Source organism: Gracilinanus agilis, chromosome 1 (genome assembly GCF_016433145.1).
Source record: "Gracilinanus agilis isolate LMUSP501 chromosome 1, AgileGrace, whole genome shotgun sequence".
NCBI lineage: Eukaryota > Metazoa > Chordata > Mammalia > Didelphimorphia > Didelphidae > Gracilinanus > Gracilinanus agilis.
This window is the reverse complement of record NC_058130.1, coordinates 169,146,188-169,159,125: the sequence shown is the minus strand read 5'-3', so window position 1 is coordinate 169,159,125 and position 12,938 is coordinate 169,146,188. Positions and strand designations below refer to the sequence as shown.

At 40.9% G+C, this 12,938-nt stretch overlaps 1 protein-coding gene across 1 annotated transcript in view; it reads right to left on the bottom strand.

The window, feature by feature from the left end:
• SCNN1B (sodium channel epithelial 1 subunit beta) overlaps positions 1–5,802 on the bottom strand; it is a 37,263-nt gene extending 31,461 nt beyond the window's left edge. The window contains exons 1-2 of the mRNA XM_044657296.1: positions 5,492–5,802; positions 2,338–2,620 (exon numbers count right to left, since the gene is read on the bottom strand). Coding sequence (XP_044513231.1) covers positions 2,338–2,620; positions 5,492–5,802 — 594 coding nt within the window. The remainder of the gene's footprint in view (positions 1–2,337; positions 2,621–5,491) is intronic.
• Between the last annotated feature and the right edge of the window lie 7,136 nt (positions 5,803–12,938).

Here is a 12,938-nt window from a genome sequence, read left to right as displayed (position 1 = left end):
CTCTCTCTCTCTCTGTCTCTCTCTCTCTCTTTTTCTCCTTCTCTCTTTCTTATTTTCCCTTGGTTACAAGATTCATGTTTTTTCCCTCTCCTTCTCCCTACCTCCTTCCAGAGCTGACAAGCAATTCCACTGAGATATACATGTGTCATTGTTCAAAACCTATTTCTATATTATTCATATTTGTGATAGTGTTCTTCTAAAGCCAAAAACCCCAGTCACATATCCATCAAACCATGTAATCAATCATATATTTTTCTTCTGCATTTAGCCTCTCATAGTTCTTTCTCTGGATGTCTACCTCAGTTTCTTGAGCTGTAAAATGTTATTAATAGCATCAACTTCATAGGATTGTTATGAGGACAAAATGAGAAAATACTTATAAAGCAAAAGGTTTACAACCCTTAAAATGTTTATACAAATGTTAGTGACTATTTTGTGACTGATTCAAGGTTATACAGAATATCAGGACTAGAGCTGGGGCTAGTATCTGGACCTCTTGACTAGGCCTAGAGCTAGCCAACAATTCATGTGAGTTAGAAGGTAAGCTCCTTGAGGGCAAGGGTTTTCCCTTTTGCCTTTGCATCTCTGGTGCCTAGCTACCCAATGCCCAGGGGGTAGTGTGAGCCTAATGTATGAATGTTAATTGGGTGAGTTGTAGAATGGGAGCTAATAGGAGAGTTGGTGGTAGGAAATTGAAATTTTCTTTAGAAGCCAAATTCTATTCTGTGTGAGAGGCCCAAGGTGCTAGCCAGGGACCATCTTCCCTTTCATTTTTCATACCTAAAAGAAAGTGCCACAAAGAGCTCAGTGAATTTCAAGGTCTTGGATTTGCCCTTCCTCCTTTATAAATGTTCATGTGCTTACCAGGCTGTGGGATGGTACCAGGGACAAACTGTCCCTCACTAATCAAGAAGCCTCACTAAGGATTGGGTAGGATGATCATTGCCCTTTGCTCCCAGAATGATTACCTTTAACCAAGGAAGATTATTCCCTCCTTCCTCCACCAAACAATAGGGAATAGTTTATTCTGTACTTTCACCTTAAGTATCTAACACTGTACCTAATGGGCAGCTAGGTGGCACAGTGAATAGAGTGCCAAGCCCGAAGTCAGGAAGACTCTTCTTTCTGAGTTCAAATCTGGCTTCAGACACTTATTAGCTGTGTGACTCCAGGCAAGTCACTTAACTCTGTTTGCCTCAGTTTCTTCATCTGAGAAATGAACTGTAGAAGAAAGTGGCAAACCATTTCAGTATCTCTACCAATAAAATCCCAAATGGGGCCAAGAAAAGTTAGACACAGCTGCAATGATTGAACAACTTTTCTTTCTTCCATACCCTTGGCTCAGATAGACACAACAACATAGGCTTGATAAATACTGCCAAAGTGCTTCTTATGTTTTATATAGTATCTAATATGTTGGTGGGGTTGTAAAAAAGGTGCAAAGAGGCAAACTGAGGCTCAGTGTCATGAGAAACTTCCTACTGGTTAGAGTGGTCCCAAGGTGGATTGGACACAGCCTCCATAGAGGTCTTTGTAAGATGACTGCTGGTTGGATATGTTTGATGGGGATCCCTTTCACTGTATAGTTGCTGAAGCCCTTCCCAACTCTCAAAGTCTATGATTTTGTGGATTTCACTTTGATTCTGATGTTGATGAAATCTCAACCTCTCGAGGCAGCTAATGTCGTCTTTCACAACATGATATCAAACACTATTGGCAGGTAGGTGGCACAGTGAATACAGTGCTGGAGTCAGTAAGAACTGAATTCAAATCCAACCTCAGATGTTTACTAGCTGGGTACCTGGGCAAGTCACTTCATCTTTGTGTGCCTCAGTTTCTTCATCTGTAAAAGGGGGATAATAACACCCCCTATCTCCCAGGGTTGTGAGGATCAAACGAAACAATAATTGTAAAGCGCTTAGCACAGTGCTTGGCACATAGTAAGCTCTATATCAGTGTTAGTTGTTATTATTATCATCTTAAAGTATCTTATAAGTGTCTATTCTTCCCGTTATCCTCACTATCTTAAATTGCTCGCTATATCTCTGATATTGAGTTGAAATATGCCTCTGTAGTTTCTACTTATTACTCCTAGTTCTTCCCGCTGGGGTCTAAGCATAATAAATTTGATCCTTCTTCTTCAAGACAACTCTTAAAATACCTGAAGATGGCTATCCTGTCTTCTACACCCTCCCTCCTGCTCCACTCCTCTCTTCTCCAGGCCAAATGTATTATTTATCACCGTATTCATCACAGTATCATTTATCACCGTAAGTCCTTGCTCATTGGGCAAGTCTGGAAGGAAGCATTTGTATGGGTTTCCCTGTGATTACTTACCAGCCTCAAGGCAATTCTGCACTTCTGGGCATTGCAGCTGCCTTGTGGAGAGGAGGAGTTCGCCCCAGAATTATTACGGCCCATGGCAAAAAGGTCCACAATGGCAGGGTGGTAGGGGTCTCGGTTATCAATCACAACCAGTGGCGTGTGGTTCCAGATAGTCATATTCAGGTCGTCCGTGTAATTAACACGGCCAGGATCAGACTCGAGTGTTAGGATAGTCTTGAGGGCGGCCTCCATGAGGTCATCCAGATCCTTTAGCAGATGCTTCACCTTGGAATACCTAAGGGAATGAATGCCATGAGGGTGAAGGCAGCAGGGTACTGCCTGGCGTACCTGGGATGACCTAATCTGTAAATAGCTCATAGCTGTATCATCCTGACTTCCTGTGGTATGGATGTTCTCCCATTCAAGAAGACCAGACTGAAGGTGCAGCTGTCCCGATGATTTAATATAAGAATAGAGACGGGAGATTGGGAGGGGGAAGGAGGAAGCACTAAGGAGGGTAAGTTGCTGACAGTAAAACCACAAAAGAGAGATGATCCCCCAACCCCATCCCCCCAAGCCCTCAGGTGGGCATGGAGAGGCAGGAACAAACTGGTGGCTGTGCCATCCATCACAGGTTGGAACCAGAAAGATCTGCCTGGCTGCTGGGGTCCTGGGGTGATGAACAGGGCAAATAGACCAGCCTGGCAGACTGGTTGTAAAAATCTTAACAGCTCAGGATTTTGTTTGTACAAACCAGACACCACCCTTTGGTGTGCTTGTGGAGGGAGGGGAAATCCGAGGAACTCCTCCCAGGTATTATCTATACCCTGCCCCGGCTCCACCCATACAGATTTTACTTGGGGGACGAGGGGGAAAGGCATGGCAAAAGGGGATACAGAGCTAACCCTAGGTCCATATTTTTCCTCCAGGCTTCCAAATGGGGGTAATACATCTCTGTTCTGGGTATTCTTTGCAAGGGAGAGAACTAGAACCCTGGTGAGCAACCAAGATGTCTAAGAAGAGGTTTATGGGGCTCGGATTAGAAAAAGAGAAACACATCCTGTCTGTTCCATAAGTATGAACCTTGTCAAAAGCGAATACAGGAGGCAGCTGGGTAGCTCAGTGAATTGAAAGCCAGACCTAGAGACGGGAGGTCCTAGGTTCAAATTTGGACTCAGACATTTCCCAGCTGTGTGACCCTGGGCAAGTCACTTGACCCCCATTGCCTAGTCCTTACCACTCTTCTGCCTTGGAGCCAATACACAGTATTAGCTCCAACACACAGAAGATAAGGGTTTAAAAAAAAAAAGCGAATACAGATGAGAGAAGATGAAGGTGAAGGGAAAAGGGAATGACTCCCTGGGGCCTCAGTTTCCTCCTCTGTAAGGGTTCAGATGAGATGCTTATAAAATGCTCTGTAAATCTAAGTTATTGTTTATATTGTTTATATAATCTATAAGTCAAATGGATTATACAGAAAGGATCAGATGATTATAAATTTAGAGTCATAAATAATAAAATAAGTCATAAATTTAGAGGTCGTCTAGCCCAAACTGATTTTCTTTTCTTTTCCGTAATCAAGCATTTATTACTTTTTTCCCTTCTTTCCATCCTTTTCCTCCCCAGGGGAATGCAAAATTAGAACTCTCATAATACACATGCATAGTCAAACAAAACAAATTCTCATATTGGCCGTGTTCAATAATGCTCACCTCCCTTGACTAACTGATGAGGAAGCTTGAATTCTGGAGACTTTAAATGACTAGCCCAAAACTGTGCAGGGATTAAGAACCACAGTTGGGATCTCACTCCAAATTCAGTGCTTTCCCACTGTGCCATGTGGCTTTCCATGACTGTCTCCTCTAAGGACAAAGAACTGCAAGAGGCGGAGCTTGGTTTAGTTACAAACAGAACTTCTTGATATTAGAAGCTGGTTAATACTAGAGATTCAGAATCACTTCTCTTTCAGAAAGGATCTTTACACAGGATGCCCTAAACGTCTTAGTATAATTTCCATCTATTAAATCCTACAAGTTGTGAGACTATTAGAGCTTAAAATTGCACTAGGATTTTTGAGACATTCTGGATATCCATTTAGCAAGCATCTTGAGCAGGAACAAGGGGATAGATGACCAGATTTTGGCAAGGCAAAGGAACAGGGGGATGACTGGATTTTGGTAGGATCCCTTTCTCTTCCTTTTTTTTTTTTTTTAAACCCTTACCTTCTGTCTTAGAATTGGTAGTAAGTGGGGCAGCTGGGTAGCTCAGTGGATTGAGACCCAGGCCTAGAGACAAGAGGTCGTGGGTTCAAATCTGACCTCAGACACTTCCCAGCTGTGTGACCCTAGGCAAGTCACTTGACCCCCATTGCCTACCCTTACCACTCTTCTGCCTTGGAGCCAATACACAGTATTGACTCCAAGACAGAAGGTAAGGGTTTAAAAAAAAAAGAGGAAGAATTAGTAGTAAGTATCATTTCCAAGGCAGAAGAGCACTAAGGGCTAGGAAATCAGGGTTAAGTGACTTGCCCAGGTTTACAGGGCTGGGAAGTGTTTCAGACCAGATTTGAACCCAGGACATCCTGTCTCTAGGCCTGGCTCTCTTATCCACTGAGCCATGCAGCTTCCTGGGCAGGGGCCCTTTCAAGCTGGAGCAGCAAGGTGGCATAGCAGATTGAACATGGGGCCTGGAGTCAGAAAGATTAATTTTCCTGAGTTCAAATGTAACTTCAGACACTTACTAGTTGAGTGAACTTGGATAAGTTACTTAACTCTGCCTCAGTTTCCTCATGTATAAAATGAATCGGAGAAGGAAATGGTAAACCATTCCAGCATCCATACCAAGAAAACCCCAAATGGAGTCACAAAGAGTAAGACACAACTGTAATAACTGAATAACAACCAAACAATAAAAAACGTCTAAACTATGAAATGATCTCCTAAGCCTCACTTTTTGTAGAAACAAAACTATTTCTCACGCATTTGGGGAAAGCCCCCAGAGGTCCTTACTGTGCCATCTCCCTTCTACATCGTCTTCCTATAGCGTCTGTTCCACTATGAGCACTGACTGTTCCTTGAGTTCTGTTCTCTGCCATTTCCCTGCTCTCCAACCTCTTCCCCATCTCTGCCACCAGACACCTCTGCTGGGACCTCTAGATAAAACCTACCGGAAAGGGCTGGCATTGCAGATTGTGACCGCTGGGAAGTCCATGGTTTTGAAGCCGATGGAGAGGGTGACGCTGACCTCCCAGCTGAGGTAGGTCTGGATGAAGACGCTCCATTGCCAGAACACCAGGGAGGCAAAAAGCAGGGTGAGGACAAACCACATGACCTGCTTCTTGGGCCCCTCGCGGATGATGCGTTTGGGTCCATGGGTGTTGGTGTTGTCACAGTACCAGACCAGAAGCTCCTTGTAGGTGTAGCCCGGCCCTTTCTGCAGGCGGTGCAAGCATTTCACTAGGTATTTTTTCACATTCATGTTGGCTGCTTCTTCATGGGTCCTGGGAGGACAGGGAAGAGGGAGAAGAAAGGCACAAAAGTTACTTCTGGCGTTATCTCAAGAATATTTTCGCCTTTCCCTGCCCTTGACATTGAATGTCAGAGAAGAACTACAATCCCCTAAACCTGGGCATATCTTTAAGAGTCTGTAAGTGGTCTCCTAGAGGATGTCAGCAACTTGAGGGCAAGCACTATTTCACTCTGTACTGACAGCTCCTCGTACACAGCAGGTGCCTAATAAATGCTGATTGATTAAATGCTTTGCATGTTGCTCTTTTATCCTTAATTCATATGACCATAAAGGCAGAGGGGCAGAGTGACAAAGAGCTGCATAGGCCTCGAGGTTAGGAGGGAGCTGGCTTTGCATCCCAGGAATAATTCCTATTACTAGTTGTATGACCATGAATAAGTCATTTTCCTTCCCTGGGTCGAAGTTAACTTATCTATAAAATGAGGATAATAATCTTTGCAATACTTGTAAAGAACCTCAAAATACCATGATTACTGATGTTGCTACTTATCAACATAAATGCTCTGTAAAGGATCTTTGAACACTCTGATGATGACTACTACTATCTACTACCACCGCCACCATCACCACTACTACTACCACTACTTAAAAAAATATATATTTTTAAAAAACCTTTGCCTTCCTTCTTAGAATCAATACTATATATTGGTTACAAGGCAGAAGAGTGGTAAGGGATGGGCAATGCAGGTCAAGAGACTTGCCCAGGGTCACACAGTTAGGAAGTATCTGAGGCCATATTTGAACCCAGGACCTCCCATCTCCAAGCCTGGCTCTCAATCCACTGAGCCACCCAGCTGCCCCACTACCACTACTTTAAAAATTTTATATCACCCACCCCACCCCTGTAGTGGAACCCTCTATAGGAACAAAGAAAAATATTCCTTAAATAAAAATATAACTGGTACAATGACCATTTCTGACAATGTATGTGGCATTAAGCCACAGTTGTCTCCCACCTCTCTGCAAGAAGAAGATTTACTTCATTGTCTGTCCTTTAGGATCCTTGTTAATTTTTCAACTCTTCAAGCTCTATTTCTCTTTAAGGGATCTTTTCATTTATACAGTTAGAATGCTCCATGTTGCTGTTCTTTGGGTTCTGCTTATTTTGCTGATAGAAATTTCACTGAGTTCCACTGAATTCCTCATATCTGCCATTTTCTGTTCTACAATAATATGCCTTTTCATTTATATACTACAATTTGTTCAACCACTCAGTCCCCAAACAGTGGTCACCCACTTTGTGTTCAGTTCTTTGCTACAACCCTGCCTTTTTTTGGACTCAGACTTTAAATATCAGAATTAGGTCGGGGTTCAATTGGTTGCCTGGCCTAGGAGTCTCAGACATGGGAGACGTAGTCTTTTATCCTGATCTGGGTTCTTTGTGACTCTCATCAAACCAGCAGATATCTTGGGGCAGATGGTCCAGGAGAGTCCTTTTGGCCCTCCATCTTTCTCTGTCATCCTCTAAGTAGAATCCAGGGCTGGCCTAGACCCAGGTCATCTAGCCTAGGTGGAATTCTTTTAGTTCTAAAGCTGATTGGGACTGGTTCAGTTACTGCTTTAGGTAACAAAGCCAAATGGAGGTTCACTACTACACTGGAGGCACCATTATCCCTAGTGTTGGACTAGAAGTGACCTTGCTTTCTCCTGATCCTTCAGATTAGGAAAGATATGGAAACAGACTCTCTCTAGAGCACAGGGAAGTCCCCAGACTCCCCTTGATCTAGGCTTGCAGACCTTTTTCATTGGTGCTATTATCAGATAATATTTATTGAACACCTATGCTAAGTTGGGTTCTGAGGACACCAAGACATAGAAGACACAGTCCCTTGCCACTAGAGCTCGACAGTCTATTTGGGGAGATGCTCTCAGGTAGCGTAGGCTAACTGACAGTGCAACGAGTACAGAAAGCTCACTGGGGAGAGTGGTCACTGGGTCCAGGAAAGATACAAAGAAGTTTTGTGGGAAACCAAGTTGGAGCCTGAAAGCTGACTCCATAAGACATTTATTACGCGATATCTATTTCTCAACACTGGACTCCAGAGGGCAAGTCAATCTCCTTCTCTGCCTCCGTTTCCCAACCAAGGAAATGATCATAGAATTGTAGGATCATAGGTTCAAAGCTAGAAAGCTTTCAAAAATCATTTAAGTCCTGAGCCCTCATTTTACTGATGAGGCAACAGAAATCCAGAAAAGTTAAGTAATTTGCCCTAGGTCCATAGAAGGAGAAAATGCCAGAGTTCAGACATGAACCCATGTCCTCTGACTCCAAATTCAGTGGCTTTCAACTACTTCTTGGAGAAAAGTGTCTATCGTGTGGTATCTGAGATGTTTCTTTATTATAAAATCACACTCTTAAAAAATGTCTAGACTTCATATGTAAAACCCAGTGGAATTACTCGTTGGCTATGGGGGTGGGGTTGGGGGGGAAGGAGGGGAGGGAAAGAACATGAATTATGTAACCATGGAAAAATATTCTAAATCAATTAATTAAATAAAAAATTTCAAAATAAAAAAAAAACCCTTCTAGACTTTATGGTGAGGACACAAAGAAAAGGAAAGGAGAATGTATCAATCTGATTACATTTCTTGTGTTTCTATTAAATGGATACATTCAATTCAGATGAATTCAGGTCAACAAACCTGTACCCAGTCTTTGCAAAGCACTATACTAGGTTCTAGAAAAGATACATAGAGGCAGCTAGGTAAGCACAGTGCATAGAGTGCCATGCTTGGAGTCAGGAGGACCCGGGTTCAAATATGTTTTCAGACACTTCCTAGCTGTGACCCTGGTTAAGTCACTTAACCCAGAATGCCTAGCTGTTGCCACTTTTCTATCTTAGAATTGATACAAAGACAGAAGGTACAAGTTAAAAAAATACATTGTTAACCTTTAAGTGATTTACTATTAGAGGAGATAAACCAGACTACAAATAATTAAAATCCAGAGTAGAATGTGCTAAGCATAGGGTATAATTATTGAGTACTATGAGAGATTTAAGAAAAGGGAGCTTATTTACTCCCTGTGTCCCATTCAGACCAATGAGAGGATTCAGGAAGACTGGATTGAAGGGGCATCCTGGACTGAGCCTTGAAGGAGGAAAAAAGATTTCAACAGCCAGTGATGAAGAAGGTAGAGAGAAGGGTGGAGAGGATATATTTTTGGACTGTAGAAAAACTTAGGTAAGAAAAAAAGATACTTAGGTAAGAAAGCATTGGGTTGTTATGAGAAATGGTAAGGGTTATGGAATGTCAACTCTTTGAAGGGACATTATGAGATGAGGCTGGAATGGCAGGTTGTGGCTAGATAGATGGGGGCCTTGAATGCCAAGTTGAGAAATCTAAACATCATTTAAACATAATGACTAAACAATGGTTACAAAATGGTACTAGGTCATCTTTAGAACATGTTAATTTTTATATGTTTATTAGTATATTTTGGAATTCACACTGCCAACATACAAATGGCTATGAGGATATTGACAAATTAAATATAATAATGCGAGAGAGAACAGAACAGATACCACCTAAAGAAGCAAATCAGAGAGAAGCTTTTTAAGCTCTTGAGATGAGCTGGTTACTATAGCTAGGCAGAGAATTTGGCTCTAAGTTAATGAAATGTAAGGGTGGCTTAGTAGATAGAGAGTCAGACCTACAGTTGGGAGGACCTGTGTTCAAATCTAACCTGAGATACTTCCTAGCTGTGTGACTCTGGCCAAGTCACCTAATCCCAATTGACTAGCCCTGATTGCTCTTCTGCCTTGGACCCAATACTTAAAGGGTTTTTAAAAAAAGAGAGTGGACTGTGGTTTTTATTTTAAATCAAAGAAAGCATTGACCAAAGACAAAAATTTTTCTAGTACTAAAGCAAAATTTTGTCATATTCCTTTCGTGAAAGGGACATTGGTTACTGTAGTGAACTTCAATTACAGTTTTATAAATGATACAAAAATGCAGTCCATGTGGATAGCTCTTGCACTGACTCTATGGTGTAGGCAAAGTAGGCAGTGCCAATGGTGCCATGTTTGGGTAGACCCTACGAAAGACCTTCTTGAATATTTTTGAACTAGAACAAGATTTTATTGACATAATGACCCCCTAGCAAGAAAATTCCCTCTGCTAATGCAAATCTATATTGGTGCTGCTAATTGACAAAAATAATAGCTGAGGCATCTAGGTGGCTCCATGTATAGAGAGCCAGGCTTCTATGGAGAGGGGAGATCCTGAGTTCAAATCTGTCTTCAGAATCTTTCTAGCTGTGTGACTCTGGGCAAGTCTCTTAAACTAGACTGTCTAGCCCTCTTCTGCCTTGAAACCAACAGTATCTGGTTTAAGACAAAAGGCAAGGGTTTAAAAAAAACTGTCCAAAGACTTTTGGGGTGTAGTATTTGTAAAGAATTTTGCAAACTTTAAAGTATTTACATTGCCAGTTATTATCATTAGTAATGATGATGATAATAATAATAATCATTACTCCATCCCTCAGACCTCTCTTCTTCCTCCCCATCATATAAATAAATAGACCAAACATCTTTCCCCTAAAAAGCAAAGCTCAGGAAAAATTCTGCTTAATTGAAGGTTTCTGTTAATCAGGGTTTCAACCTTTCTTCAAGAGATATGAGATAACTTTATAGACATGATCTCACTCATTCTCATGGCATCCTTTTTAAAGTGGGTAGGTGAAGGTATAATTATCCCCATTTCACAGATATGGAAGTTAGAATCCAGAGTGACTTCCCCAGAGTAACACAATGAGTCAGAGGCAAACATGGAAAGAGAATCCAAGTCTCCTGACTCCTTGCTCAGTGCTTTGAATAATAGAAGTTGCTAAACCACATTCAAGTTGAAAAACTGTTAGGAAAACAGATTAGATTATACTAATTGGATGTTCAGGACCTCTTCAAATTGGTTTCATAAAATTCAGAGTAAAGGGAAAGAAGGCTAGTGTTGCTTCATTTGCATGGTTCTCCTAAGGCGATTAGGGATAGAAGAGTTGTAAGAGATGGTGCATTCACACAAATGAAGTCAGATCTACATAATTGGAAAAACATTAATTGTGCATGGGTAGGCTGAGCCAATCTAATAAAAATGAAAACCCTACCTAAATTATTATTTATTCAGTGCCATACCAATCAAACTCCTAAAAAGCTATTTTATAGAACTAGAAAAAATAACAAAATTCACCTGAAAGAACAAAAGATCAAGAATATCAAGGGAATTACTGAAAAAAAAAAGGTGATAGCCTAGCAGTACCAGATCATAAACTATACTATAAAGCAGTAATCATCAAAACAATCTGGTACTGGCTAAGAAATAGAAGGGAAAATGACCTCAGCAGCAATCTAGTGTTTGATGAACCCAAAGATCCCAGATTTTAGGATAAGAACTCCCTATTTGACAAAAGCTGCTGGGAAAACTGGAAAACAGTTTGGGAAAAATTAGATATAGACCAATATCTCATATCCTACACCAAGATAAAGTCAAAATGAGCATATGACAGACATAAAAGGTGATATTATAAACAAATTAGGGGGGGCAGCTGAGTAGCTCAGTGGATTGAAAGCCAGGCCTAGAGACAGGAGGTCCTAGGTTCAAATCTGGCCTCAGACACTTCCCAGCTGTGTGACCCTGGGCAAGTCACTTGACCCCCATTGCCTACCCTTACTAATCTTTCACCTATGGGTCAATACACAGAAGTTAAGGGTTTAAAATTAAAAAAAAAATAAACAAATTAGGAGAACACAAAGTTTACATGTCAGATATATGGAGAAGGGAAGAATTTATGACCAAATAAGGGACAGAGATCATTCCAGAATGTAAAATGAATTATTTTGACTATATTAAATTTAAAAGTTTTTATACAAACAAAACCAATGTAACCAAGATCAGAAGGGAAACAATAAACTGGGAAAAAGTTTTTTTATAACAAATTTCTCTGATAAAGGTCTCATTTCTCAACTACATAGAGAACTAAGTCAAATTTATAAGAATACAAGCCATTCCTCAGTTAATAAATGGTCAATGAATATGAATAAGCAGTTTTCAGATAAAGAAATCATGGATCATGTAACTTTGGAAAATTTATGTGGAAATTCATTATTACATGTAACTGGTAATAAAATAAAATAAAATATCTTTACAACAATAAAAAAACAAAGTTACCTTTGGCACTCAGCCTATAAAAAAAATAAAATAAGAGATGGTGCAGTAGATATAGTTCTGGGTCAGGACTTTGGAAGACCTGGGTTCAAATCCCTCCTCAGACACTTCTAAGCTGTATGACCTTGGACAATCACTTAACTCTGACTGCCTCAGTTTCCTCATATGTAAAGTGATAATAATAATAGCACCTATCCTGAAGGGTTGTTGTGAAGATGGAATGAGATATTTGTAAATATTTATTGTAGTGCCTGGTACACAGTAGGTGCCAAGACTTTTGGGACATCTTTGATCCTCGAAGAATCCCTGTGAGATAAGTATTGCAAGTATTATTATTCCCATTTTAGAGATGAAGTAATTGAGGTTTATAGGCAACAGAGATAGTGTTGTACCTGGCATTAGGAAGACTTGAATTTAAATCCAATCTCAGACATTCCCTAGCTTTGTGACCTTAAAAAAGTCCCTTAACCTTTGTCTGCTTTAGTTTCCTAATCTACAAAATGGATATTATAATAGTAACTCTCAGAGTTGCTGTGAGGATAACAAGAGGTGATATCTATAATAGTTGCAAAACTCAAAATGCTATATAAATCCTAGATATCATCATCATCATCATCATCATCATCATCATCAGAGAGGCTAAATAATTTGTCTAAAGTCACAGAGCAAGAAAGTGACAGAAGCGGGACTCAAGCCTAGGGCTTCCGACAACAAATCCAGTGTTCTTTCCACTGTACAGTGTTCTATCCACAAGATACATACATTTGAATTCATTTGGTGCTGCCACCTCCTGGAATGCCCCCTTCTTGGCATGGATACGCGCTGCTCTCCCAGTTCAGGTCTGCTTTACAAAGAAGGTTTGGGTTTGTTCTGTTCCTACTCAGAGACAATTATGTGGGGCTATGGGCGGTGGGGGGGAAGACGGG